Consider the following 27,556-nt stretch of genomic DNA (forward strand, 5'->3'; position numbering starts at 1 on the left):
CGCTGCAGGTTGGGAACTTTGTGACTGGGAAATGTTAATGCGGAGCTCATATTGGTCACTGTCGACGTATAGCTCATTCGCTGAAAGAGTATGTACAGAACACATATATGGTTTAGATTTCATTTTAATTCATCCTCTGTCTGAATCGTGGAATCATATAGTGCAGAAGATGCCCTTTGTGTCTATGTCAGTCAGTGTCCACACTGCCACTGATTAATCCCAGATCCCCATCAATCTTTGCCATGCTATATTTGTGCAGCTAACCTTTGAGGAACAGAAGCTTGAAGTCCCACTCAGCCCTGGGTTTAAGGGAAGCTACTTCGGTTACTTAACCAACCTGCTCAGCCCTATTCACTACTTCAGTATAGCAACAGTATGACTATTTTGCACTGTAGTAGTTCATTTTCTTTGTCTAATTCTGTTCTTTCTCATATGATTTTGTATAATTGATGTTTAATTTATGATTTTCTTGTGAATCTTGGGCATCTGATGTTATGCTTTTGATGCTGTATGTAGATGTTTTTTGTTGCCCCTGTGCATATGTGTACTTTTACATGTGGGGAAAAATAGATTTTTCAACTTTTACTTTTTGGCTCTTATTCTTTCCTCATTGCCGTGTAATATTCCCCCAACTGTTTTTATCATTCTCTTTTGAATATCCTTGCACCATCCTTTTCAGGCATTTTCCAAATGGCTCAATGATTGTCCATTCAAACTACTAACTACATTTGTATGGCCTTATTCGCTCAGCAGACACTTGGGAAGAAATGATGCCTCCAGCACTGGACAGTAATTGTTCCACTGACTTACTTTAAACTGCGAACCTCACCTGCAGCTATCCCCAACCCCATCTGTCCCTTCCTTCTGCAGTGAATGTGTTAGATAAAATTACAGTGATGGATACATCACGGCTCCTTAAATTGAAGTACTTTTGGACTCACTGATAGAAAATTATTTGCCTAATCAAACCAGTGATCAGACTCTGTATACAGTATATAGTGGTCATGTCCGGTATCGGGTCTCATCATTTCCTTTGGAATTTTCCTCCTATGTAGCTTTTGAAAGCCTGGGGAGCCCATGTGACTACTACCTGTTCAGCAGATGCTTTCTCCCTCTTAAAAGATTTGGGTGCCGATCACGTCATTGATTATAGAGCTCGGAGTGTGGAGAAGCAGCTCAAGGATCTGGAACTGTAAGTGCTTTGCTGTCGTAATCATGAAATTGGAAACGTTCTGCTGACCTGCGCAGTTGACTCTTTGGTCGGTACACTCAGCAATCCACACCGTGTCAGAGGCAGAGCCTCGAACCCTGAACCTGAAGTGTGATGTTCTGAGTTTATGCAGAATAATACTATCAAACTGTAGGAAGTGAATGCGCAGGCTGGAATTGGTCCTGGAGAATCCTGTTGGTGCATTCTGCAGTCTCACTATGCTGCCACTCTCCACCACTCTAACCACTGCCCACGTTCCACCATTAACCCTTCCTTAGGAAGGAAGCTAAACAGTCATGCACCTCAACGAGCATTGCTGGAAACCAGTGCAACAGATATGGCACAGTGAGGGAACTTTGAAAATGTGTTGTTTGGGGAAGGATAGAGTGCTGAGGGATGTGAAATTACCTTTTCAGGAACTGTGCCTGCATCAACAATACTGTGCCATATATGTGGTTTACTTGCAAACAACAGGAATTCTGTAGATGCTGGAAATTCAAGCAACATACATCAAAGTTGCTGGTGAACGCAGCAGACCAAGCAGCATCTACGAAGGGTCTCGGCCTGAAACGTCGACTGCGCCTCTTCCTATAGATGCTGCTTGGCCTGCTGCGTTCACCAGCAACTTTGATGTATGTGGTTTACTTTAGGTGTTCTCTTTTCATCTTGTCCGTCCTATCCACAACAAGAGACTTCTTGTGAAACTCTTCTTTTGCCCATTACGTGGCTGGTGGTTAGGCCAGCAATGAAGGTCCTCCATCTCTGCTGGTGTTCACAGCTTCCTTCACTGTGTCAGTAGCTTCCTCTCAGTTTTCACTACTGTCAGTCTTGCAAATTCCGGGTGGAGATCAGGAATACTGTTGCATTCAGATGTAGGAGGACTCTTCATTTCTGTTTCTGTAACAATTTTGTTTTACCAGTCAGGGTTGTTAGCCCTGAGCTGAACCCCTGAACCCAGAGGACCGGTAGACAACTCTTAGTCTGTCCCCTACCTTTTTAGTCTTTCTCCTACCCTTTGACCTGTCTGGCACGGGTGCCCCTACCAAGAGCCAAAGCATAAAGCCCTGACTCCAGCCAACATAGCTCTCTGGGTCATCAAGGCATGCAAGTCTCCAAACCCTGACACGGTAGTGGTCTTCTTGGAGGTTCTTGTGAACTAGTGTACCACTGTTCCTACTTTGGGAGCTAGAAGAAGTTATACCATCAAAGTCTGAGCAATTTTTGCATTCTCTTCTGAGGCATCTTTGTTTGGAAGCAGACAACCCTCGGTCTTTGTCTGTGTATCCTACCAACTGGTGTCCGTTGTACACAACAGACATTTGGTGCTTGCAGAGTTTGATCTGAGTTGAGGGTAGTATTTCTGCATCGTTCCTCACTGTGCCCCATTCTTTGCAGGGGCTTCCAGCGATGCTAACTGAGGTGCATGAACGTTTATCTTCCTTCCCAAGGAAGGGTTAGTGTTGGAATGTGCACAGGTGCTGGATAGCTGTCATGGAGAGCTGCTCTTGACAAATTCTGACAAGAAGGCACAAGAGATTAGAGATGCTGGAATCTAGAGCAACAAATAGTCTGCTGCAGAACTCATGGGTTAAACATGAGGGTGTAGTGGGGGGGGGAGGAAATGATTTTTGTTTTGGGTAGAAACCCTGTATCAGACTTGAAATGCCTATGATTCCTTCCTCTCACAGATGCAGCTCGACTCACTGGGTCACTGCAGCAGCTTGTCCAAGTTAGGGTTTTGTTGATAATATTTTGTACTGGCATGAAAATGGTATTGATGATTGGAATTTATTTACGTGCAGTGATTAGATTTTCTATCCCTTTATCTCATTACTTTTCTACCAGAAGGTGCATGTATGTCTTGTGCTCCTATGAACATATCTTTTTATGTTAGGGCTGTAGTTCAGGTTGCAGATTTTGAAGATGTAGGTTTGCTCCTTGGAGAAAGAAGGGCAGATAATATGTTTTCACCCTCCTGTGCGTGTCAGGAGTTAAGCCAGTGACAAGGGTAAACCATTCCTCTCTTGGCAGATTAAAGATTAGCTTTATTTATTAGATGTGTATTGAAACATACAGTGAAATGTGCTGTTTGCATGCAGAGTGTACAGGGGGCAACCCACAGGTGTGGACGGGCTATATTCCTCAATGTAGTATGCCCACGAGTTACAAACCCTAACTCGTACATCTTTGGAATGTGGGAGGAAATGAGAGCTCCTGGAGGACACCCATGTGGTCATGGGGCCAACTTCCAAACTCTTTACAGTGGGAATTGAACCCCAGGTCTTGCAGCTAGCGCTGTAAAGCGTCACTCTAAGCGATAAAGAGATGCAGAGTGGTGAGGACCCATTCCTTTCTCTGCTGACAGCGCAGTACTGAAATGGACTGTCCGTAACCATCGCATCATTAGAGTTAGGTTTTGGAACGTGTATCTGTGCCATCATTTGGAGATCTTTTCTATTATCTGAGTCTGCCCCAACCTCAGCTCATCTGCCAGTGAAACCTCTCCAAACTCGAATGTTACAACATATTTCTGGTCAATGATCCTTATTTCACCCTCTGGAAACTTAAGGTCAGCTACAATGTGTTATCTCCCTTCACCCATCACCTCTGTACCTGCTCACCTGCACTAATCCTGGTTAAGCGATGCCAAGAACTCAAAATTCTTTGCCTTATTTTCACTTCTCTTTACCTCTGTAATGCTGCCCTCACCCGTTTCCTCCATTTCCTGGACATCCACGCTCACCCCATCTTCCCACTGCCTTAACAGGAATAGAGTTCCTCTTGTTTTAATCTACCAACACGCGGGCTTCCACATCCAACACATCATTCTCTGCAACTTCCACCGTCTCCAAAGGGATCCTACCTCTAAACACATCTTTACCTCCTACCCGATTCTCTGCTTTCGGCGGGGATTGCTCCCTCCGTAATTCCCTTGTCCGGTAATTATCCCTGCAAATGGCCAAAGTGCTCCACTTGCCCATTTACCTCCTCCCTCACCTCCATTCAGAGCCCCAAACTATCCTTCCAGGTGTGGCAGCACTTCACCTGTAAATCTGTTGGGATTGCCTATTGTATCCGGTGCCCCCAGTGTGGCCTCCTCTACGTTGGTGAGACCTGTCATAAATTGGGGAATCCCTTTGTTGAGCTGCATCTGCCAAAAGCAGAACTTCCGGGCAGCCAAACATTTTAATTCCTTTTCCTGTTCCTGTTCCGACAAGTTGATGCATGGCCTCCTGTTCTGCCACGATGAGGCCACTCTCAGGATGGAGGAGCAACAGCTCTTATTTTGTCTGGGTAGCCTCCAACCTGATGGCATGTACATCGATTTCTTCTTCCAGTAATTTTTTTGTCTCCCCTTCTCCCTTCTATTGCCCACTCTGGCCACTTAACTTTTCTCACCTGCCTATCACCTCGCCCTGCTGACCTGCTTTCTCCCCTTTCTCCTATGGTCCACTCTCCTCTCCTATCAAATGCCTTCGACTGTTTTTTTAAATTCCGTAGATATTGCCTGACCTGCTGAGTTCCTCCAGCATTTCGTGTGCGTTGCTTTGGATTTGCAGCATCTGCAGAATCCCTTGTGTCAGGAATCTCCAGCAGCGTTGTTATCACTGTTTCACTAATTCAGTCCTCTTAAGTTTTCCTCAGTTTAATTTCTCCATCCTCATCAGTTGGAGGGGGAGGTCTGCAGCAATGGTGAGTGAGCCTCTCTTCAACAAAGTATCCCTCTTTTGGGAGATCTCTTGGCATTGACTCCTAGCATAAATTCTGCTAAATGACCCTGTTTTGAAGGTACAGATCCAAGTCCCATTTAATATAGGATGCTAGTAGCAACCCTCTCCACTCCTTTGAACCCTACTTCTGTTGCTTTCAGTGGGAACGTATAGATGTGTTTTCCCAGGATTATCATAACCATGTGTCTCTTGTCCAGGTTTGACTTTATCTTGGATAATGTGGGTGGACAGACAGAGCAGTGGGCACTGAACCTGCTGAAGCCGTGGTCGGGAGCTACGTACGTAACATTGGTGACACCATTCATGCTCAATATGGATCGACTTGGAATTGCTGATGGAATGTTTCGCTCAGGGGCCACCATAGGCAGCAAAGTCCTAAAGGTAAAGTTATTTTCGGAAATATGCCTCACTGTACGGACTTGAGCACAGAATATGTGCTGACTCTCCAATACTTCCTGCAACTGTGACCACATTTCTTTTTAAATCTTTTTATTGAATAAGTATACAAAAAGGTAAGCCATATAAACATTAATACAATGTTAAAATATAATAAAATTCCAGAAGGTATCAATACCAAAAAAAAATACTACAAACAATGTAATTTAAACATAAGAAACCAAGATAACATAATAGTATACTAAATTTTATATATATCAATAGAAAAAAAGAAAAAAAAAACCCCCAAAAAAACCCACCGTGCAACTAACTAAAAGCAAAGCAAAGCAATGGGCTAACTTGAAACCAAACAGAGTTAAACTTAAAATCACGTCCTCAATCCCGACCTCCATTAAAAACAGTGAAAAAAAAACAAGAAGGGTATATATTACATTAAATGAAAATATCGAATAAAAGGTCCCCAAATCTGTTCAAACTGTGACCACATTTCTAAAGCACTTTATTGGCTGTAAGGTGCTCTCTGAGATGCTGTGCTGATGTAAGCCACATGCAGTCTGAAGCTGTGCAAAGGGAAATGCTAAAGTGACAGTAGCAGAATGAATAATGGTGGCAGAATTAGATCTGTCTTCAAGGTGAAGGTTTGGGTAGCTTCTATTCCAGCAGAATCTCCAGCATCAACAGTCCACCAGTACTTAAGGTCAGAATAGGGATACGTACTGTAGAGCAGTGCTCCTCAGCGGGCTGAGAAAGCAAAAGCCTCAAATGGACCAGCCTGATTCGTTGAATACTGCATCTGCTTTGGACCTCAGCAGCACTACAAGGAATTTGGTAGTATGCATATAGGAGAGAATAGAACAGAACTTTATTGTCATTGCCCAAGACACCGAGACTGCGGTGCTACTCCAGTCTGTGCAAAGCAGATATTTACAATGCATGCTGTATGGCTTAATTTGAATTTGCTCTGTTCCTTACTTAACTCCTGAATGTCAGGCTTTACTGTGTGGTGAGGTTGTAAGTCGAATCCAGTATTGGATAGGCAGTGGCTTACTTAGTATTATAGAGTCATACAGCATGGAAGCAGGTCCTCTGGTCTACCAAATCCACTCCTAATTGCACTAATCTACACTAATACCGTTTTATTTACCCCATATTTTCATCAGCTTCCTCCAGATTCTTGCCATTTGCACAAATACCCACAGCCTACCCATGCAGATGTGTTTGGGATGTGGGAAGAAACTGTAGCACTGCACCGTCACCTGGAGAGTGTATGTGCTACACACAGGTAGTGTGTAAGGTATCAGCTGTAGCAGCTCTGCCACCTGGTGGCTGTCGTCTGTTCATTTCAGAGACACAGTCCGGTAACAGTCCCCTCTGGCCCAATGAGTCTGTGCTGCCTTATTATAACATGTATCTTCTGTCTGGGCAGCATCCTGGTAAAATTCTGCTACACACTTTCCACATTCTTCCTATTTTGGAGCGACCAGAACTGCACACAAACAAGTGAGGTCTGACTGAAGTTTTAGAAAACTGCAGCTTGACTTCCTTACTCGTATATTAATCCCATGAAGCTCCTTTTTCACCACCTCAAAAAACTTGCTTAAGTTTGTAAGGTGTAACCTGCCTGCACAAAGTTATGCTGACTTTCCTTAAGCAGTCAATGCCTTTTCAAATGTGCATACATGCTACCCCCCAGCTTCCTCTCCAGTAGCTTCCCTGTCTGGATGCATCTCAGCTAGATGTGAGTCACTCTGTCTGTGACTGCAGGAAGCTTGCAGAGAGTTGTAGACACAACCCAGCACGTTATGGAAATCAGCCGTCCCATGAACTCCTGTCAACACTTCTCACTGTCTTGGTAATACAGCCAGTATAATAAAAGGCCCGCTCGCTGCAGCCAGACTCTCTTCTCATCCCTCCCATCAGGCAGAAGATACAAAAGCTTGAAAGCACATTCCACTAGGCTCAAAGACTGCTTCTATCCCGCTGTTGTAAGAGTATTGAATGACTCCTTAATACCATAAGATGGACTCCTGAGCTTACAATCTCCTCGTTAAGACCTTGCATCTTATTGTCTACCTGCACTGCACTTTCTGTGTAACTGTTACACTATTGTAATGAATTAATCTGTATGAACAGTATGCAAATGTTTATCACTTTACCAAAGTTCAAACTAAATTTATGATCAAAGTGTGTATATGTCAGCATATACAACCCTGAGATTAATTTTCTTGCGGGTATTCACAGTAAAGACAAGAAACACAATAGAATCAATGAAAGACTGCCCCACAGGACTGACAAGCAATAAATGTGTAAAAGACAGCAAAATGCAAATACTGAATAAATAAGCAATAAATATCATGAAGAGTGCTTGAAAATGAGTCCATAGGTTGTGGGAACAGTTCAGTGATGGAGTGAGTGAAGTTATCCCCACTAGTTCAAGAGCCTGATGGTTGGGGGGTAATAGCTGTTCTGAACCTGGTAGTGAGAGTTCTGAGGCTTTTTCCTGATGGCAGCAGAGAGAAGAAAGCATGGCCTAGATGTTGGGGGTCCTTGATGATGGATGCTGCTTTCCTGCAACAGTGCTTCGTGTAGGTATGCTCAATGCTGTGGATGACTTTACCCGAGATGGATTAGGCTGTATCTACTGCTTTTTGTAGGCTTTTCCTTCCAAGGGCATTGGTGTTTCCGTAGCAGGCTGTGATGCAGCCAATCAATATACTCTTCACCTCACATAAATACTTCAGATGACCTTGGTACACATGATAATGATCAGCCAATTCACCAATACTCTACAACTGAAGTGAGGCTCAGTGGCCTATTATTACCTGGATTATCCCTATTTCTTTTTGTGAACAAAAGCACAACATCTGCTGCTCTCCAATCCCCTGGGACCCCGCCTGTTGCTCTTCAAGACACAAAGACCTTTGTCAAAGCCTCAGCAATCCCATCACTTGCTTCTTTCAATATTCTGGGATAAATGCCATCGGGCCATGGGTACATATCCACTTCAATGTTTTTTGGAGGACCCAGCACTACCTACTCCTTGATCTCAAAATGTCCCAGCAAGTTAGTAAACCCCACTCTGTTTTTGTTGTCCTCCCATTTCTCCTCAGTGAATACAGATGTGAAGTACTCACTTGGCACTTTAGCCTCTTGCTCCGAATCCAATCAGGAGTTCTCTCCTTAATCCTTGACTGGACCTACCCTCTCCTTAGTTATTCTCTTTTTCTTAATATAAGAATCAAATGCCTTGGGATTCTCCTTGATCCTGCTCACCAAGGACATTTCATGATCCGCTTTGGCTTCCACACTTTCCTGCTGTCTTTATATTCTACAAGGGCCCAGTCTGAACTTAGCTTCCTAGATCTATGTATACTTCTTCTTCCTGACTAAATTAAGGACCTCCTGGGTTGTCCAAGGTTCCCTTACCTTACCATCCTTGTTCTTAGCAGAAGATGCCAATCCTGAACTTGAACCTGCTTGTCTTTACTAACAACCTCCACATGTCAGATGTGGACTTGCCTGACAGCAGGTGCTTCCAGTCAGTGCCCCTTAGTTTCTGTTCTATCCTGTTGTAATGCTCCATCCCTGAACTTAGTATCTTCCTGCAAGATCTGATTTTACCTTTACTCGTGATTAATGAGTTTTGGTCACTATTCCCAAAATGTTCACCCACTCTCAGGTCTGTCACCTGGCCTGGATCATTTCTTAAAACCAGGTCTAGTATTTTTTTTCCACATATTATTTCAAGGGCCCTTCTTGGATGCACTGAAGAAATTCTACCCCATCTTAGATTTATTAAGGAAGTTCTGTTTAATGCTGGGGAAGTTAAATCTTCCCCCTCTGTGACAACTTTGTTGTTTATGTGCCTTTTCAGAATCTGTGTACATTTCTGTTACTCTACCTCTCAGTGGCTATTGGAAGGCCTGTAGTATAATCCCATCAGCGTAATTGCAACTATTCTACTTCAGATCTTTGCCCAAATCACCTCTGTGAATGGGTCTTCTCTGAGTACTATGATGACACTCTTCCTTATCATAAACATAAGAAACTCTACAGATGCTGGAAATCCAAAGGAACACAAAAAATGCTGGAGGAACTCAGCAAGTCAGGCAGCATCTATGGAAATGAATAAACAGTCAATGTTTTGGTGCGAGACCCTTCTTCAGGATTGAAAACAAAGGGGAAAGATGCCAGAATAAAATGATAGGGTCAGGAGAAGGGAATAGCTAGAAGGTGATAGGTGAAGCCAGGTGGGTGGGAAAAGGCTGGAGAGGAAGGAATCTGACAGGAGAGGAGAGTAGACCGTGAGAGAAAGGGAAGGAGGAAGGGACCCAGGGAGAGATGATAGCCAGGTGAGAAGAGCTAAGGGGTCAGATTGGGGAACAGAAGAGCGAAGGGGGAGGGAGGGATTTTTTAACAGAAGGTGAAATCAGTGTTCATGCCATCAAGTTGGAGGGTCCCCAAACGGAATATGAGGTGTTGCTTCTCCACCCCGAGGATGGCCACATCATGTCACAGGAGGAGGCCATGGACCTGACATATCGAAAGGGAATAGGAATAGGAATTAAAGTGGTTGGCCACTGGGGAATTACTCTGTTGGTGGATGGAGTGGAGGTGCTCGACAGAGTGGTTCCCTAATCTACGGTGAGTCTCACCAATGCAGAGGTGACCACACTGGATAAGGTAGACAACCCCAACAGATTTGCAGGTGAAGTATTGCCTCACCTGGAGGTGAGGGAGGAGGTGATTCTCCCTCACTAGTTGTGCAACTCTCCACCTCTTTTAACCCCACCCCCCAATAATGTCTAAAGCAATGAAGCCCAGGAACGATGAGGTGCCAGTCCTGTCCCTCACGCAACCAGGTCTCTGTAATGGAAGCAACGTTGTCATTCCATGTACTGATCCTGGCTGTTAAAGTTCAGCCTCCTTACCCATAATACTCCTAACGGTGAAATCAACGCAATTCAGCCATCAGTCTCACCATGTTTAATAAGGTACCTCGTGCTTTCCCTTACTTGTCATACCACCTTTCTTGCCCGCAAGCATACCGCCCTGTTTCCCTGCTGCTGTGGTTCCCATCCCCCTGTCAGTCTAGTTCAAACCCCCCCGAGCAGCACCAGCAAACCACCCAGAGAAGATCTTGTTTCTCCTCCGATCTTGCCCTGGAAGAGAGTCCAATAATCCGTAAATCTGAAGCCCACCCTCCTACATCAACTCCTGAGCTATGTACTGAACTCCATGTAGCATGGGTAGTAATCCTCAGACCTTTTTCTCTTTCTACCTAGCTCTCTGAAACCTCTTTGCGGGACGGCATCCCTGCCCCCAGCTATGTCACCAAACCACAACGTCTGGCCGCTCACCCTCCCCTCTCAGAGTGTCATGTACTTCGGTAGAAAATAAAGGTGCAAAGAATATGTGGTTAAATGGTGAGAGTTTTAAAAATGCTTCCATTCAGAGGGACCTGGTTGTCCTTGTTCACAAGCTATTAAAAGTTAAAATGAAAGTACAGCAATTGATTAAAAATACAAATGATACAAAAAAAAACCAAACTGCTGAAGGTTCTCAGGGGGTACAAAGGCATCTGTGGGGGTAGGGGGAAGAATTGACAATGGTTCAGTTCGAGAGCCAGCATTAGAATTTAGAGTGGCAAGAGAAGATGGCCAGTTTAAAGAGAAAAGCAGGAGGGATGAGGCTGGATCGGGTAGATCCTCGGTGGCTGGGAAAGGGTGCAGAATGATGGGCAGATGGATGTGTTTTGTGGGAGGGAAAGGGTGCGTTGGGAGATGGAAGCAGGTGGATAATAGGTGGAAGTGGACAAGGGGCGAGAAAGGGCGGATAAGACTCGGTGGGGGTGGGGAGACTGAAGGTGGAGACAGCGGGGTGACCAAGTGGGGAATATAAAGGGCTGTCAGTGCTGGAATTTGATAATGGGAACTATTAAGGAAGATATGAAGGCAGATGCAGGAGGGGATCCAGTGGGTGACTTTTGTGGGTAGTAGGTGGATGGAATCAGGAGGAAGAAATAAGGGAGACATAAATAGGTCAAGGAAAGGTTCTGGGGCGGGGGAGTGGAGTATGATTAAGGGAATAAAAATGTGAGAACAGGAGACAGATCAGAAGGAGAGAGTTGCGGGGAGTGGTTTGGTGGGAAGGAGAAATATGAGAGTGAAGGTCACCTGAAACTGAGTTGCAGACTGCCCAGGCAGAATATGAGATGTTGTTTCTCTATTTTGCATTGGGTCTCGCTCTGGCATTGGAGATGGGAAAATTGGTGTGGAAATGAGAAAGGGAGGTGAAATGACATGCAACTGAGAGCTCCAGATGTCCGTTGCCGTCAGAGAACGTGCTTGGCAAAGCAGTCACCAAGTTTGTGTTTGCTGTCACCAATGTGGAGAAAGCCACATTGCGCGTGCAGTAGACTGGAGGATGTGCATGGGAATCTTTGTCTCACCTGGAGGTGCTGTTTGCTGGTAAGGGAGGAGACGTAGGGACAGGTGTTACACCTGCTGCTCTTGGTGGGTAAAGTGCCAATGGACAGGTAGAGGTAGGTGGAGAAGGATGAACAGATTAGGGAGTTAAGAGAATGGTCCCTGCAGAAGATGAAAGGAGTCTGATATTGTAGTTTGTCATTACAAATACTTGTGTGTCTGGAGGAAACAGATAGCACCCCAGAGTTTTCTTCTTTTAGCGCACTTAGAGTCATCACCCAATCACACAGTTTACTTAGCACTTCCCACATTACCTTATTCTGCAAAAACTGCTGAAAGACATAACCTGCATTCATAGAACATAGAAAGATATTGCAAAGCACAAACCAAAGTATTATTCATAAGGTAGGCTGTGGTAGCTGCCTTTATTCACACAAGTTAACGCATCAAAATCTGAAAATATACCAGTTAATTTGAGGTCGGTATTCACTGGTTCCCTCCATTTATGTTAGAGAGTTTTGACAGCCAAGCAAACATACAATCTATACTCACTAATTAATGCCTTTACAAAGGCATTTGTTGTTGTCAACACCTCTGCAGTATCCACCACAAGTGGGACTTCCTGGTGGACAAACGTTTTAATTCCAGTTCCTATTCTTGTTCTGACATGTTGGACCGTAGCCGCCTCTTGTGCCAAGGTGAGGCTATCCTTAGGGTGGAGGACCAACATCTTATATTCTGTCTGGTCACCCTCCAACATGATGGCATGAATATCGATTTCTCTTTCCGATGAACAAATTACTCCCACCCCCTTCCTCAGTTTTCCATTCTGACCTTTCACTTCTTCTCACCTGCCTATGACTTCCCCCTGGGTCCCCTCCTCCTCCCCTTTCTCCTGCAGTCTACTCTCCACTCCCATCATATTTTTTCTTCTCCAGTCGTTGACCCTTCCCACCCACCTGGCTTCACCTATCACCTTCCAGCTAGCCTCTTTCCCTGACCCCCTCTTTTCAATTCAGGCATCTCCCCCCTTCCTTCTCAGTCCTGAAGAAGGGACTCAGACTGAAATGTCAACTTTACTCTTTTCCACAGATGCTGCCTGACCTGCTGAGTTACCCCAGCATTGTGTGTGTGTTGCTGCAATTATCTGGAGAAGTGTAGAACCAGTTCCTCAGTAAATTAGAGGCCTTGCTTATTTTTATTCTGTTGTCTCTGAAGTACTTGGATGAGCTAAATAGGTTCATCATGGCACTGAGTCCTGTCCTAACAGGTTTAGAAGTATTGTTAATGGAGATAACTGGAGGGTCTGCATCCTGTTATAACATTTTCCGTCTTCTTCCTTGTAGCATATGAGCAAAGGCGTTCACTATCGCTGGGCTTTTTTTGCCCCGAGTGGTCCAACTCTGGATGAAATAACAAAGCTTGTAGAGGAAAAAAAGGTAGGTCTGGATGAAGGAAACAATGCCCCAATATTAGAGAAACTTTGCACACCCTGCAATCCATTGTCTTTGCTGAAATGGAGGTTTCTTCCTTTCTCACTCTATCAGCAGTCTGTTCCCTCATTACCCCATGTACTTATCTAACCTACCCTCAATGTTGTTTATCTCACCACCCTCTGTGGTGGCAAATTCTCATTTCATCACCTTGTGGGTAAATAATTTGATCTATTAGCAATGAGGATATTGCTCTGGCCCCCAACTCTGAGCTTTGCTGTGAATGAAATCATCTTCTCCTCATTTAACTTGTCATAATTTTTAAAACCATCCATCCAGTAGGTTAACCCTCTCTCTAGGACAAACGCATTTTCTGGTTCCTTTACTACCATCTGGCTGCAGGTGAATTTCTTGCATTTTGCAGGACTCAGAAATTGTACAACGATTTGCATCTTTCAAAAGACAAAAGCTACTTGTGATTCTTTGATGTGTAGCTTTAATTTCTGCTCCCTTTAACACCCTTTAGCATCCCTTTAAGCTTACTGCAATAGATATTGTATGTTATTAGAACTGATTGCCTTATTGGTTGAGAGAGGTAAGTTCCTAGGGCACTGAGACATTATACCACACCACCCACCGCCGTCTCCCCCCATCAGGATTTAGGATGAGTATTTTAAATCCTTCACCCACTGGCAGTCTTGGGCAATGCCGCCACCCATTGGTTCAGCCTGGTAAAAGTGCTTCAGCTGCAGACTGGAGATCAACTTTTGAACCTTCTGACTCCAATGGGACTATACATCTACCCGAGTTAAGTGGAGCACAGGAAAAACATCTATAGACTACTGTGATGTTTACTGGTGATTGTACACTATTCAATTCCTGTTACTCCTCAGCAAATAAAGCAGCCCATGTCATATGTAGCAAGACCAAGATGGCATTCAGACTTGGGCTGATAAGTAATAAGTACTACTTCTGCCATAAAAACTCCAAGAAATGACCATCCGCAGAACAAGAGAATATATTCACTTATCTTTGTCTTCAGTTTAATTGCTATTGCATCGGTATCTAAAGGAATGCCATTGATGGACACTCAACTGGACCAGCCAGATTTTTCTTTTTACTATATATGTCAATTACGTTATATGGTTTTGTGGCCAAGTTTGCAGGCAATATGAAGATAGGTAGAGGGGCAGATAGCATTGAAGAAGCAGAGCGGCTGCAGAAGGATTTAGACAGATTAGGAGAATGGGCAGAGAAGTGGCAGATGGAAAATGGAGTCAGGAAGTGTACAGTCATGCACTTTGGAAGAAGGAACAAAAGCATAGACCATTTTCTAAACAGACAGAAAGTTCAAAAATCAAAGGTGTAAAGACCCTTGTGAGTCCTTGTGCAGGATTCCTAAAAGTTTAATTTGCAAGTTGAATCAGTGGTGAGGAAGGCAAATGCAATGTGAGCATTTGTTTCGAGAGGACTAGAATATAAAAACAAGACAGTAATGCTGAGGTTTGATAAGTCACTGGTGAGGCCTCACTTGGAGTATTATGAGCAGTTTTGGGCTCCTTATCTAAGAAAGGATGTTCTGACATTGGAGGGGGTTCAAAGGAGGTTCATGAAAATGATTCCGGGAATGTAAGTCTTATCATATGAGGAACGCTTAATGGCTCTGGGTCTGTACTCACTGGAATTCAGAAGAATGTGGGTAGGCTGGGATCTATTGAAACCTATCGAATGTTGAAAAGCCTAGATAGAGTGGATGTGGAGGGGATGTTTCCTATGGCGGAGGAGTCTAGGACCAGAGGGCACAACCTCAGAGTAGACAGACGTTCACTTACAACAGAGAACAAAAGGAATTTCATTAGCCAGAGGGTGGTGAATTCATTGCCACAGGTGGCGTGGAGGCCAGGTCATTGGGTGTATTTATGGCGGAGGTTGATAGCTTCTTGAGAAGTCAGCCTGTGAAAGGATGCAGCGAGAAGGCATGAGAATGGGGTTGAGAGGGAAATGGTGGAGCAGACTCGATGGGCCAAATGGCCTAATTCTGCTCCGATGTCTTATGGTTTTGTATAGGTACAGTAGCTACAAGGGCAGGTGAGAAATAGGATCACATTTAGCAAATAACTTGCTTCTGATGCCCCAAGGTGTTTCTACTGCACATACGACACACATCAGGAGTGTAGTCGAATAGTTGTATGAATGCATGCAGTGTCTTCAATAGTCAGACAACTCAGTACCCTCCAGGACAAAGCGGTTAACCTGACTGGCATTTTGTCACTCCACTGACAACCATCCATTGCCTCCATCACGAGCTGTAATGTCTACCATCTACAAATGTGCTGCACTTGCTCACCCGGGCTAACTTGACAGCATCTCATACTCTCACTGCCAAGGACAAGGGCAGTAGGGGCATTGCAACACCACCACTTGCAGATCCACTCCCAGCTGCATGTCGCTCTGACTTGTAAATATACAGTACTGTGCAAAAGTCTGAGGCACATGTATGTAGCTAGGGTGCCTAAGACATCAGTCTCCATTGTGGACTGAGAGTGGGAAGGTGATAGGGAGAGGGGAATCATAGTTGGGATAAGGGGAAGGGGGGGGAGCAGGAAGCAATAATTTTGTAATAATCCATAAACCAATTTTTGGAATCATTGAGCTTGCCTGGTGTCTCAGGGCTGGGTGTGTTAGCACCTGTGTCACTCCCTACCACTGGCACTCCTCCTCTGCCACCTGTCCCACAGCCCTCCACCCTCGTCATTCCCAACATCAATTGCTCCTGCTGGTTTTACAAACTTGCTCTCAACTCCACATTGACAAATACAGTATTGTGCAAAAGTCTTAGGCACCCTGGCTATATAATATATATATGGTTAAGACTTTTCCACAGAACTGTATCACCAGTTCTTCATTGTTGCTGAACCTGAATTCTGGAACTCCCTGCCCATTGGCACAGCGGGAATGCTTCCTTCAGGAGGACTATAGCAGTTCAAGAAGGGAGGGAGGGAACACCGACTCAGACCATGAGAGGCCTGCGTCGGGCATTTTCATGCCTTACAAGGCGCAGATTGGAAGTCTGTGGGGCGCCACTCCTCGCACAGACACTAGAGCAATGTGTGGTTAAGTGCCCTGCTCAAGGACACAAACACGCTGCCACAGCTGAGGCTTGAACTAGTGACCTTCAGATCACTAGACGAACGCCTTAACCACTTGGCCACGTGTCCAACAAGAAGATGGCCTATTAACACATTCTAAGGCATTTAAGGATGGACAATAGATATTGCACTTGACAATGATGCCCAAATATTGAAAATGAATATTTTAAAAAGTAGTTTCTCCTGAGACAGCACCATTCATCCTTATAATATACCTTCTGGATTAATCATTCAACCATTAGGCTCTTGAACAAATTGAGGATAATTACACTCATCTATTGAGAAATTCCCATAACCAAAGATCTCACTTAAAGAACTCTTTATCTTGTGATTTCATGCTCTTCTTATTTATTGCTATTTATTTTTAGATGCATTTCAATAGCTTGTTGTCTTCTATGCTCTTGCTTTCATTGATCCTGTTTACAGTTACTGTTCTATTGATTTGCTGAGTATGGCCACAAGGCAAAGAATCTCAGGATTGTATGTGGCGATAAGTACATACTCTGATAATAGAGTTCACTTTAAACTTTGGAGCTTTGAGTTGCTCCTCTCTGTCTTGATGCATTGCTCTTTTCATTTTCCTTTTACTTATTTCAAACTTTGTTCAAGGAAAAAATATGGTGAAAAATTTAGACTAGTGTGTAACTTGGAAGGTTATTTAGAGATTATGATGCTTCAATGCACTTGCTAATTGGCAGAGATTGCAGTTTTGTAAGGTGTTGGTGAGTTATAGCAGTGCACAGCATAGATGGTGGACACTTCGCAGCCATAATGTGCTGGGCCTCTTGGACCTCAGTTCCACTCACTTTCATCACTCAACTTCCATTTAGTTGTTGGAGAGTTTTCAGTTTGGTTAATTCCTGAACAACACCAGGACAATGAAAGGATAGCAATGAATGAAGTGAATGTATTGTGTTCAGAGGGACTTGCTGTATGAGATGAACACAGTGAAAATTCCATTCAGCAGTTTCAAAAACCTCTACGTTGCATAATTGCTTTAAAATAGACCAGTGAGGGGTAAATTGTGTTGAGTAACTGCATAACTGAAATGAGCCAGCATTTGAGTCATGTGCCATCTCTCATTGTTCTGGATTACAGTTCAGTTCAGGATGTTAATGGCTGCTTTTGGGCTTGGCTTGTTTACTTAGTTTATACAGGATTTTGATTCAGATTCAGATTAATTTATCACATGTGCCTCGAAGTGCACAGAAAAAAACGCATTGTTTGTGTCAACAACCAATACAATTTGAACAGGATGTGCTGGGGGCTTTGGCGCCAACATAGCTTGTCCAGCATGCTTGGCAGGCCAACACAAAACAGAACACAACAAGCATCAAGAAACAACAACAGCAAAACAAGCCCCTTTCCTCCCTCCCACTGATCCACACACGCAGACAGTCGTCCGCTCTTAGAGCAGGTCTCCAGACCTCCAGTCTCCAGCCTTTGCCCAGCGGAACTTCTGATCAACTTTCAGGCTTTGATCTTCTGTTTCCACCCCCAGACTAGCCAACAACGGAACCCCAACTCCAAAGCTCAAACGCCAGGCTCTCTGACTGACTGATCCCAGGAACCACTGACCTCAGACAGCCCAACATCCACATATGTCTTTTATACCCCCCCTCCGCGTCGCTGGCCTTCGAACGTTGACTTATTGCAGACATATTGCTAATGAAAATTGGATTGGCAATTGCAGAAGTGAAACATAGCACTGATTTGTTGCTGTCCACTATCCAGTTATTCTTACATACAGACAGGTGCCTAATGTTTCGAGCAGGTGTTGCATTCACTGATGCTATTTCTTCTGCTCCAATCCTTTCTTCACTTTTCTTTTATTCTATCTCATTTAAGTACAAAGCAGGATAAGTACCTAGAGCAATAGGTAGGAGACAATTGGCAAAAATATAAGAGGGAAGATTTTTTTTCTAAATGCAGCATATTGTCATGATTTTGGACGTTATTCCTAGGACTTGGTTGGGAAAGGATGGAATGGCAGTTCTAAAATGCACTTGGTTAATAGGTTTTAAACATAGGAGAGACATGGGGCCAGAAGGTAGGTAACTAGATACAGTACTATGCACAAGCTTGGGTGCCTAAGAATTTTGCACAGTACTGTAGTAATTTTATATATTGCACTGTACTGCTACTGCAAACAAAAACAAATTTACTGACATATGTGAGTTATGATAAACCTGATTCTGATATGGGTCTCTATTGTGGACTGAGAGTGGGGAGAGGGGAATCATGGTTGAGAAAAGGGGAAGGGAGAGGAGAGGAGAGGAGAGGAGAGGGAGTGGGAAGCACCAGAGAGACATTCTGTAATGACCAATAAACGAGTTGTTTGGAATCAAATGACCTTGCCTGGTGTCTCAGGGCTGGGTGTGTCTACACCTGCCCCACCAACTCCACTCCTGGCATGACTCTGCCACCTCTCCCACACCCCTCCCCCAGCACTCCACCCTCGCTATTCCCAGCATCCTTTGCTCCCGCCAGACTTACAAACTTGCTCTCCGCTCCACGTTGGCATACAGAACTGTGCAAAAGTCTTACGCACCCTAGCTATGTCTATGTGCCTAAGACTTTTGCACGGTACTGCAGATGACTGTTCTACACTGGCCACCAGGCCTCCTGTGTGAACCTGAAAAATGACCCTTACACATTGGGAGTGGTTTGGGCTTGATTTCTGATTGTACAGTCGGTGGGTCCATTTACTTTGTAAGGCTGGAAAGGTTGTGGATGCTGCAGCAATGGACAAAGGAAGTGGTGAAAGGACTCAGCAGATCAAGCAGCATCCATGGAGTGTGTTCACACTTTGGATGCAGGGTCTCAGTACCAATTGTTGACCGACACGCTTTGCCTCTGTAGACACCGCAAACTCGCTGAGCTTTTCCAGTGTTCCCTTTGTTCGTTTTGGATTCCAGCACCTGCAGTCTCTTTTGTCCAGAGACTTTGTTGTTAGTCAGGCTGTGGAATGGCCATTGGCCCTCGGCAGCTGAGGAACTCACCACTAACAAGCCAGTCGTTTCGCCATGCCCAGAATCTTTGATCAAACAATATTCACCTAGTCCCATTAAAGTGGCTGCTCCCAGAAAAGCATCATCCTGTGCTCTGTGCAGAGGGTCTTTTTCTCTCTCCTTGGTTCCCCATTGTTACTGGACCTGTCAAACTACACTGAATTACAGTAGGTTCTGGCCCACTGCAGACACTGGGTTAGAGGTCACTGGTATGGGTCTTGGTTCTATAGTCACAACCTGCGGTCTGATCTCAGCTGGTCTGAATGTGAAGAGTATACTTACTGAGACAGGTTGTCCTGAATTTCAACATCTGGTCTGGGTGGTCACAGGACCACACAATGAAAGAGTCACTCCCTAGAAAGCATTGACGGCTAATCAACTCTCTGATATTCAACAATATCAGATTTTAAAGGAAGTAAAGACCAAATTTTATCTTCAATGTTTAAAACCAGCTTTATACCTAATCTGAAGCATTGCACCTTTTGGCTGTTCTGCACCTTTCAGTGGTATAAATGAGCAAAACATCTGAAATAATCATTGGGTGTGTTGGAGGCTCTGAGAAGGAGAGTTTGTGAATCTGGGGCCATAGCTACAAGATAGAGGGATGTCATTTAAAACTGGGGTCTGGAGAAATTTATTTCTCAGTGGAAAGTGGATGCCTGAAATTCTGCGTCTGTGGGCCTGATCATTAATATAATTTAAGATGGAGATAGATAAATAATTGAAAGATTGAGGAATTGAGTGTTCTGGGCAACTGGCAAAGGGGTTGAGGCCGGTGTTGATCTGCCATGATCAGGGGAGGCTGTCTCACTCCTATATTCTTGTTTTCCTGCTTTGCTGCCTGTCAAAACTGCCAAGCAATTTGAATGTCTGAATATCTCCAGTAATACAGTGAGGAAGGCTGCCAAAGCTTACAGCAGGATGTGGATTAGCTGGAAAAATGGGCTGAAAAATGGCAGATGGAATTTAATGCAGAGAAGTGTGAGGTGTTGCAATTGTGGGAGTACCAACCAAAGTAGGGCTTACATGGTTAGTGGTCGGGCACTGATGAGTGTGGTAGAACAGAGGGATCTGGGAATACAGATCCATAATTCCTTGAAAGCAGTGTCACAGGTAGATAAGGTCATCAAGAGAGGTTTTGGCACGTTGGTCTTCATAAATCAGAGAACTGAGTACAGCAGTTGGGATGTTATGTTGAAGTTGGAAAAGACATTGGTGAGACCAAATTTGGAGTATCGTGTGCAGTCACCCACCTACAGGGAAAATATCAATAAGATTGAAAGAGTGCAGAGAAAATTTACAAGGATGTTGCTGGGACTTGGACCTGATGTTTTAGGAAAGGTTGAATAGGTTAGAACTTTATTCTCTAGAGCATCAGAGAATGAGGAGAGCTTTGATAGAGGTATACAAAATGATGAGGCGCATAGATAGTGGTAAATGCAAGCAGGCTTTTTCTATTGAGGTTGGCTGAGACTAGAACTAGAGGTCATGGGCTAAGGGTGGAAGGTGAAATATTTAAGGGGAACATGGGGGGAACCTTCTTCACTCAGAGGGTGGTGGGAGGACGCACAGAACGATGTGCCAGTGAGGAAGGTCCCCCTTCCCCCCTGAGCAGCACACACTCTATCTGTCATGACAGATGAGAGAAAGACCCTAGCCAGGGTCAACCCACGTAAAGCTCTGGGGCCTGGTAACATACCTGGTCGGGTGCCGAGGGATTGTGCAGCCCAATTAACAGAGGTTCTAACAGACACCTTCAACATCCTTCTGGAACAGTCCACTGTCCCTGTAGACTTCAAGGTGCCCACTATCATTCTGCCCAAGAGGGTGACAGTAACTTGCCTTAATGACTACTATCCAGCGGTACTGACCTCAACAATGACAAAGGCTGGTTTGGATCATATTAAATTCCATCTTCCTGTTACGTTGAACACTTTCCAGATCACTTATCACTCAAAACGATCCACTGATGGTGCCGTAGCCTCTGCCCTCCACTTTCTCCTGTCTCGCCTGGAAATGGGCCTCGCATGCCACGGTTTTGTTTATCGACTTCAGCTTGGCATTTCATAGAATCATCCCTCAGAAGCTGGTGGGTGAACTGTCCACATTGGGTCTCAGCACCTCTCTCTGTAACTGGAGCTTGGATTTCTTGACAGAAGGGCCCCAGTCCGTGTTGGCAGCTGTATCTCTAGCTCCATTACGCTGTGCATTAGTTACCCCCCCCCCCCAACCAGGCTGTGTGCTCAGCCGCTGCTCCTCATACTGCTGGCACATGACTGCACTGCATGATGTAGCTCAAACTGAATCATCAAGTTCTCTGATGACACAACAGTGGTTGTCATCATCGACGACGCTGAGACGGCGTACATAGAGGAGGAAGAGCGGCTGGAATAATGGTGTGAGCACAACAACTTGAGTCTCAACGTGGACAAGACCAAAGAGGTAATTGTGGACTTTAGAAAGGTGCAGCGTGACCACTCACTGCACATAACTGCTCTTCTCTGGAGAGAGTTAGGAGCACCGTTTCTGGGTGTGCACATAATGGATAATCTCACCTTCTCCCTCAACTGGTGAAGAAAACACAGCAACGTCTCCACTTGCTAAGGAGATTGAGGTGAGCAAATCTTCCCCCCCACCTTCATTCTAACCAATTTATGCAGGAGCACCCTCGACAGTCTCCAGACCAGCTGCATCATCTTCTGGTACAAGAATTGTGAGGCATCTGACCACAGGTCCCTACAAAGGATTGTGAAGACTGTGAAGAGGATCATCAGCGTCTCTCTTCCACCCATTAGAGGTATTTATCAGGAGCACAGTGTATGTAGGGTACTTAGCGTTATCAATGATCCCTTTCATCCATCCCACAATCTCTTTGACCCTCGACCATCAGGCAGGAGGTATTCTTGCATTATGACAAGGACTGTTAGGATGAAAAACAGCTCCTTCCCCCAGGCCATAAGACTACTGAACTCCCTGCCATTACCTAGATATCATCATGTATGAAGTGCCAGCTCCGTCATACTGTTTACTTTTTAACGTACAGTGCCCTAAAAAGTACTTACTGCCCTGGAAGTTTTCATGTTTTATTGTTTTACAACATTGAATCACAGTGGACTTAATTTGACTTTTTTGGCACTGATCAACAGAAAAACACTTTTTTGTTTCAAAGTGAAAACAGAGCTCTACAAAGTAATCTAAATTAATTTCAAATATAAAACACAAAATAATTGATTATACAAGTATTTGCCCCTTTAAGTCAGTATTTAGTAGATGCACCTTTGGCAGCAATTACAGCCTTGAATCTATGTGGATAGGTCTCTTATCAGCTTTGCACATCTGGACACTGCAATTGTTCCCCATTCTTCTTTACAAATCTGCTCAAGCTCTTTCAGATTGTATGGGGATCATGAGTGAACAGCCCTTTTCAAGTCCAGCCACAGATTCCCAATTGGATTGAGGTCTGGACCCTGACTTGGCCACTCCAGGACATTAACTTTGGTGTTTTTAAGCCATTCCTGTGCAGCTTTGGCTTTATGCTTGGAACCATTGTCTTGCTGGAAAACAAATAGTCTACCAAATTACAGTTCTTTTGCAGAGTGCATCAGGCTTTCCTCCAGGATTTTCCTGTATTTTGCTGCATTCATTTTACCTTCCCTTCACAAGTCTTCCAGGGTCTGCTGCATTGAAGCATCCCCACAGCATGATGCAGCCACCACCATGCTTCACAGTAGGGATAGTATGCTTTCGATGATGTGCAGTGTTTGGCTTGCACCAAATGCAGCCTTTCGTCTGATGGTTGAAAAGCTCAATTTTGGTTTCATCAGACTATAGAACCTTCTTCCAGCTGACCTCAGTGTCTCCCACATGCCTTCTAGCAAACTCCAGCTGAGGGTTCATGTCAGTTTTTTTCAACAGTGTCTTTCTCTTTGCCACTCTCCCATAAAGCTATGACTGGTGAATTACCTGGGCAACAGTTGTTGTATGTGCAGTCTCTCCCACCTCAGACACTGAAGCTTGTAACTCCTGCAGAGTTGTTATAGGACTCTTGGTGGCCTCCCTCACTAGTCCTCTTCTTGCACGGTCACCCAGTTTTTGATGATGGCCTGCTCTAGGCAGGTTTATAACTGTGCCATATTCTTTCCATTCCTTAATGATTGACTTAACCGTACTCCAAGGGATATTCAGAGACTTGGAAATTTTCTTATCTCTGTCTCCTGACTTGTGCTTTTCAATAACCTTTTTATGGAGTTGCTTGGAGTGTTCTTTTGTCTTCATTGTGTAGTTTTCGCCAGGATGCAGTTTCAACAGCAGTTGGACCTTCCGGATACAGGTGTATTTTACTACAATCAATTGAAACACCTTGACTGCACACAGTGACCTCCATTTAATTAATTATGTGACTTTTAAAACCAATTGGCTGCACCACTGATGATTTGGTGTGTCATATTAAAGGGGGTGAATACTTATATACAATCAATTATTTTGTGTTGTATATTTGTAATTAATTTAGATCACTTTATAGAAATCTATTTTCACTTTGACACAAAAGAGTCTTTTTCTGTTGATCAGTGTAAAAAAAAAGCCACATTAAATCCACTGTGATTCAGTGTTGTAAAACAATAAAACATAACAACTTCCAAGGGGGGTGAATACTTTTTGTAGGCACTGTATACACACCTTATTATTTGTTAATTTATTTGTGATATTACTTTGTGTTGTATATGTGAGCTACATTACTGCATTGTGCATCTTGGTCCGGAGAAACGTCATTTTGTTTGCTGGTATATATGTGTACGGTTGAATGACAGTAAACTTGAACTTGAGTGTGGAACGAGCTTCCAGGAAAGTGGTGGATGCAAGTTTGATTGGAACATTTGAGAGAAGTTTGAATATGTACATGGATCGGAAGGGTAAGGAGGGGAGGTGCAGGTTGTTGGGACTAGGCAGAATAACAGTTTGGCACTGACTAGATGGGCAGAAAGGCCTGTTTTTGCATTGTAGTGCTCTATAACTGTATGACTCTGAAGTGTTAAAAGAATCACAGTTTTAACTAACAACTTTTCATCAAAACTGATTGGAATCATGGCCTGGTTTCGTCTAACTTAATGTGAATGTCAAATGAAATGCCCTGGAGAGTTTCTTCATGAAAAGAAATCATTAAATGAACTTATCTCATTTATGAGTGATGTGTTGTGCAGCTTACTGCAACTAACAGCTCTTGTTCCAATAGGTGGCAATACAGTCCTTACTGAACAGCAGCTAATAACCCTGTGTAACGTTAACACTTGCTCTTTCCTCACGCCTGTTGTGCCTTTCTTTCACTTTCTTTATCTTCTCTCGTCTTTCCCTCCCTCTCCCTTCTCTGGTCTTTCCCTCCCACTTCCTTCAACAACCTTTCTCTCCCTCTCTTCTCATCTTTTCCTACTTCTCTCTCTTCTCTTATCTTTTCATCACTCTCCCTTCTCCTGTGTTTCCCTCCCTCGCTCTTCTCTTGTCTTTCCCTTCCTCTCCTTTCTCTTTTCCTTGTTTTCTCTTCTGTCTTTCCCTCCATCTTCTGTCTCTTGCCTCTTTGGCTCTGTTTCCCCACCCCTTCCCTATCCTTCCTCCTCTTCCCCACCCCCATCAGAACCATCATTTTGTCAGCCTGTGTGAAGCAAGACCCTTTCGGTATACAGGGTGGGTTACAACATGAGTCACCAGAGGTAGGAAGGAGAGCATGTTCCTTCATCAGTTGTGCTGCCCATGCATTTCTGCCTAGTGATATGAAATGAAAATCTACTGAGCCTTCCCATGTGATCTTTCTCGGGTAGATGAACAGGTGATCTTGAAAACACTTTCAGAAGCCCACTACCAGCATCCCAGTTGGCCTCCTTTAAGAGCCACTGTGGACATTGGCATTCAGAAAAGCCGGCTCATGGGTGAGGGAAATCCAGGTCAGAGTGTCGGTAGGCTGCTCGACTGCTGCATACTGTCCCTGATTCTACCTCTGGCCAATTTTTGTACTGTGCAGCTTTGAAATGGAGTAGGATTGTGGATGATATCCTTTTGTCTCACCCAGTATTGCACAGGCAATTATGCTTCAGTGGCCTGGGACCTATATATCACAGTAGCACAGTGACCTCTGTGTGTAGGCTATCACTGCAGCACGGTAAAGTCCCAAAAACCTAATTGATCAACCCAGGGAATATTCTAGTAACCTTTGCTACAGCCCCTACATGCAAATAACAAAGTAGTCAAAGTAACAATTTATTATCAGAGTACATACATGTCACCACATACAACCCCGAGATTCTTTTTCTGTGGGCATACTTAGCAAATCTATAGAACAGTAACCGTAAACTGTGAACATCAGGAACTGTTAACTGTAAAAAAAAAGTGCAAATGCAGATATAAATAAATAGCAATAAATACATAAAATAACAATATAACATAGTCTTTAAATGAGTGTCCCCTTTTGTTCAGGAGCCTGATGGTTGGGGGGTAGTATCTGTTCTTGAACCTGGTGGTGAGCCCCGAGGCTTTTGTACCTTCTACCTGATGGCAGCAGCGAGAAAAGAGCATGGCCTGGGTGGTGAGGATCTTTGATGATGAATGCTGCTTTTCTATGGTAACGTTTCATATAGATGTGCTCTGTGGTTGGGAGGGTTTTACACATGATGTACTGGGCCAAATCCACTACCTTTTGTAGGATTTTCTGCGCAAAGGCATTGGTGTTTCCATACCAGGCCAAAATACAGCCAGTCAGCACACTTTTCACCACACATTTATAGAAGTTTGCCAAGGTTTTTGATGACCTATTGAACCTCCCCAGACTCCTGAGGAAGTAGAGGTGCTGTTGTGCTTTCTTCGCAATAATATTTATATGATGGGTCCAGGACAGGTCCTCTGAGATAGTGACACCCAGGAATTTAAAATTTCTGACTCTTTCCACTTCCAATCCTCCAATGAGTACTGGCTCATGGGCCTCTGGTTTCCCTTACCTGACGTCTACTATCAGTTCCTTGGTCTTATTGACATTGAGCGAGAGGTTGTTGTTATTACACCACTCAGCCAAGTTTTCACCCTTGATTCATCACCCCCTTTGATACAGCCCATAACCATGGTGTTGTCAGCAAACTTGTATATGGTGTTGGAGCTGTACTTAGCCACTCAGACATAAGTGTAAAGCGAGTCGAGCAGGGGACTAATCCCTGCGCTGCTCCTGTGCTGATGGAGATTGTGGAGGAGATGTTTTTGCCAATCCAGACTGACTGGGGTCTAGAAGTGAGTTAATCCAGGATCCAATAGCACAAGGGGGTATTGAGGCCCAGGTCTTGGAGTTTATTGAATAGTTTTGAGGAGACGATGGTGCTAAATGGCTAAAGAGCATCCTGATGTATGCATCTTTGCTGTCCAGATGTCCCAGGGTTGGAAACATAGAAAACCTTCAGCCCACAAAATCGTGTCGAACACGTCCCTACCTTAGAAATTACTAGACTTCCCCAATGTCCTCTATTTTTCTAAGCTCCATGTACCTATCTAAAAGTCTCTTAAAAGACCCTATCGTATCCGCCTCCACCACCGTTGCCAGCAGCCCATTCCATGCACTCACAACTCTCTGAGTAAAAAACTTACCCCTGACATCTCCTCTGAACCTACTCCCCAGCACCTTAGACCTGTGTCCTCTTGTGGCAACCATGTCAGCCCTGGGAAAAAGCCTCTGACTATCCACACGTTCAATGCCTCTCATCATCTTATGTGAAGAGCCAATAAGATAGCATCTGCTGTAGACCTGCTGCTTCGGTAGGCGAATTGTAGCGGATCCTTGTCACCATTCAGACAGGATTCAGACTTGGATGCCGCTTTCAGAGACCAGACCTATACGCTATATTTCAGGTGGTATTTAACCAGGGCTTTCTATAACTGGAGCAAGAGACTTGTAGAGAGGCATATTCCAGATCATAGGCACCTGGTGGATTGATAGGTGTCCTATGATCACGGGTATGTGGTGTTTCAATGTGGAGACATGTGTCTCTTCAGTTACATCTTTTCTTAGCCTGGCTTTGTCTTTTCCACAATTTGATTTGCACTGTTAATCAGACTTTTTGATGGTTTTAAGTTTTGATGGAGTCCCTGATCTCAAATCTAAATTGTTTATGTGAACAATGGTGTGATGTTATCCCTGGGTTGGAGGGCAATGGGGAAGAGGATGGGACAGG

At 44.2% G+C, this 27,556-nt stretch overlaps 1 protein-coding gene across 2 annotated transcripts in view; it reads left to right on the plus strand.

The window, feature by feature from the left end:
* rtn4ip1 (reticulon 4 interacting protein 1) overlaps positions 1–27,556 on the plus strand; it is a 59,881-nt gene that overhangs the window by 26,876 nt on the left and 5,449 nt on the right. Inside the window, exons 6-8 of one of the 2 annotated variants that reach the window (XM_063040822.1) lie at positions 1,056–1,192; positions 5,139–5,322; positions 13,112–13,204. In XM_063040822.1, coding sequence (XP_062896892.1) covers positions 1,056–1,192; positions 5,139–5,322; positions 13,112–13,204 — 414 coding nt within the window. The remainder of the gene's footprint in view (positions 1–1,055; positions 1,193–5,138; positions 5,323–13,111; positions 13,205–27,556) is intronic. The other variant, XM_063040823.1, reaches the window with a different exon arrangement.

The sequence above is a fragment of the Mobula hypostoma genome, chromosome 2, assembly GCF_963921235.1.
Source record: "Mobula hypostoma chromosome 2, sMobHyp1.1, whole genome shotgun sequence".
NCBI lineage: Eukaryota > Metazoa > Chordata > Chondrichthyes > Myliobatiformes > Myliobatidae > Mobula > Mobula hypostoma.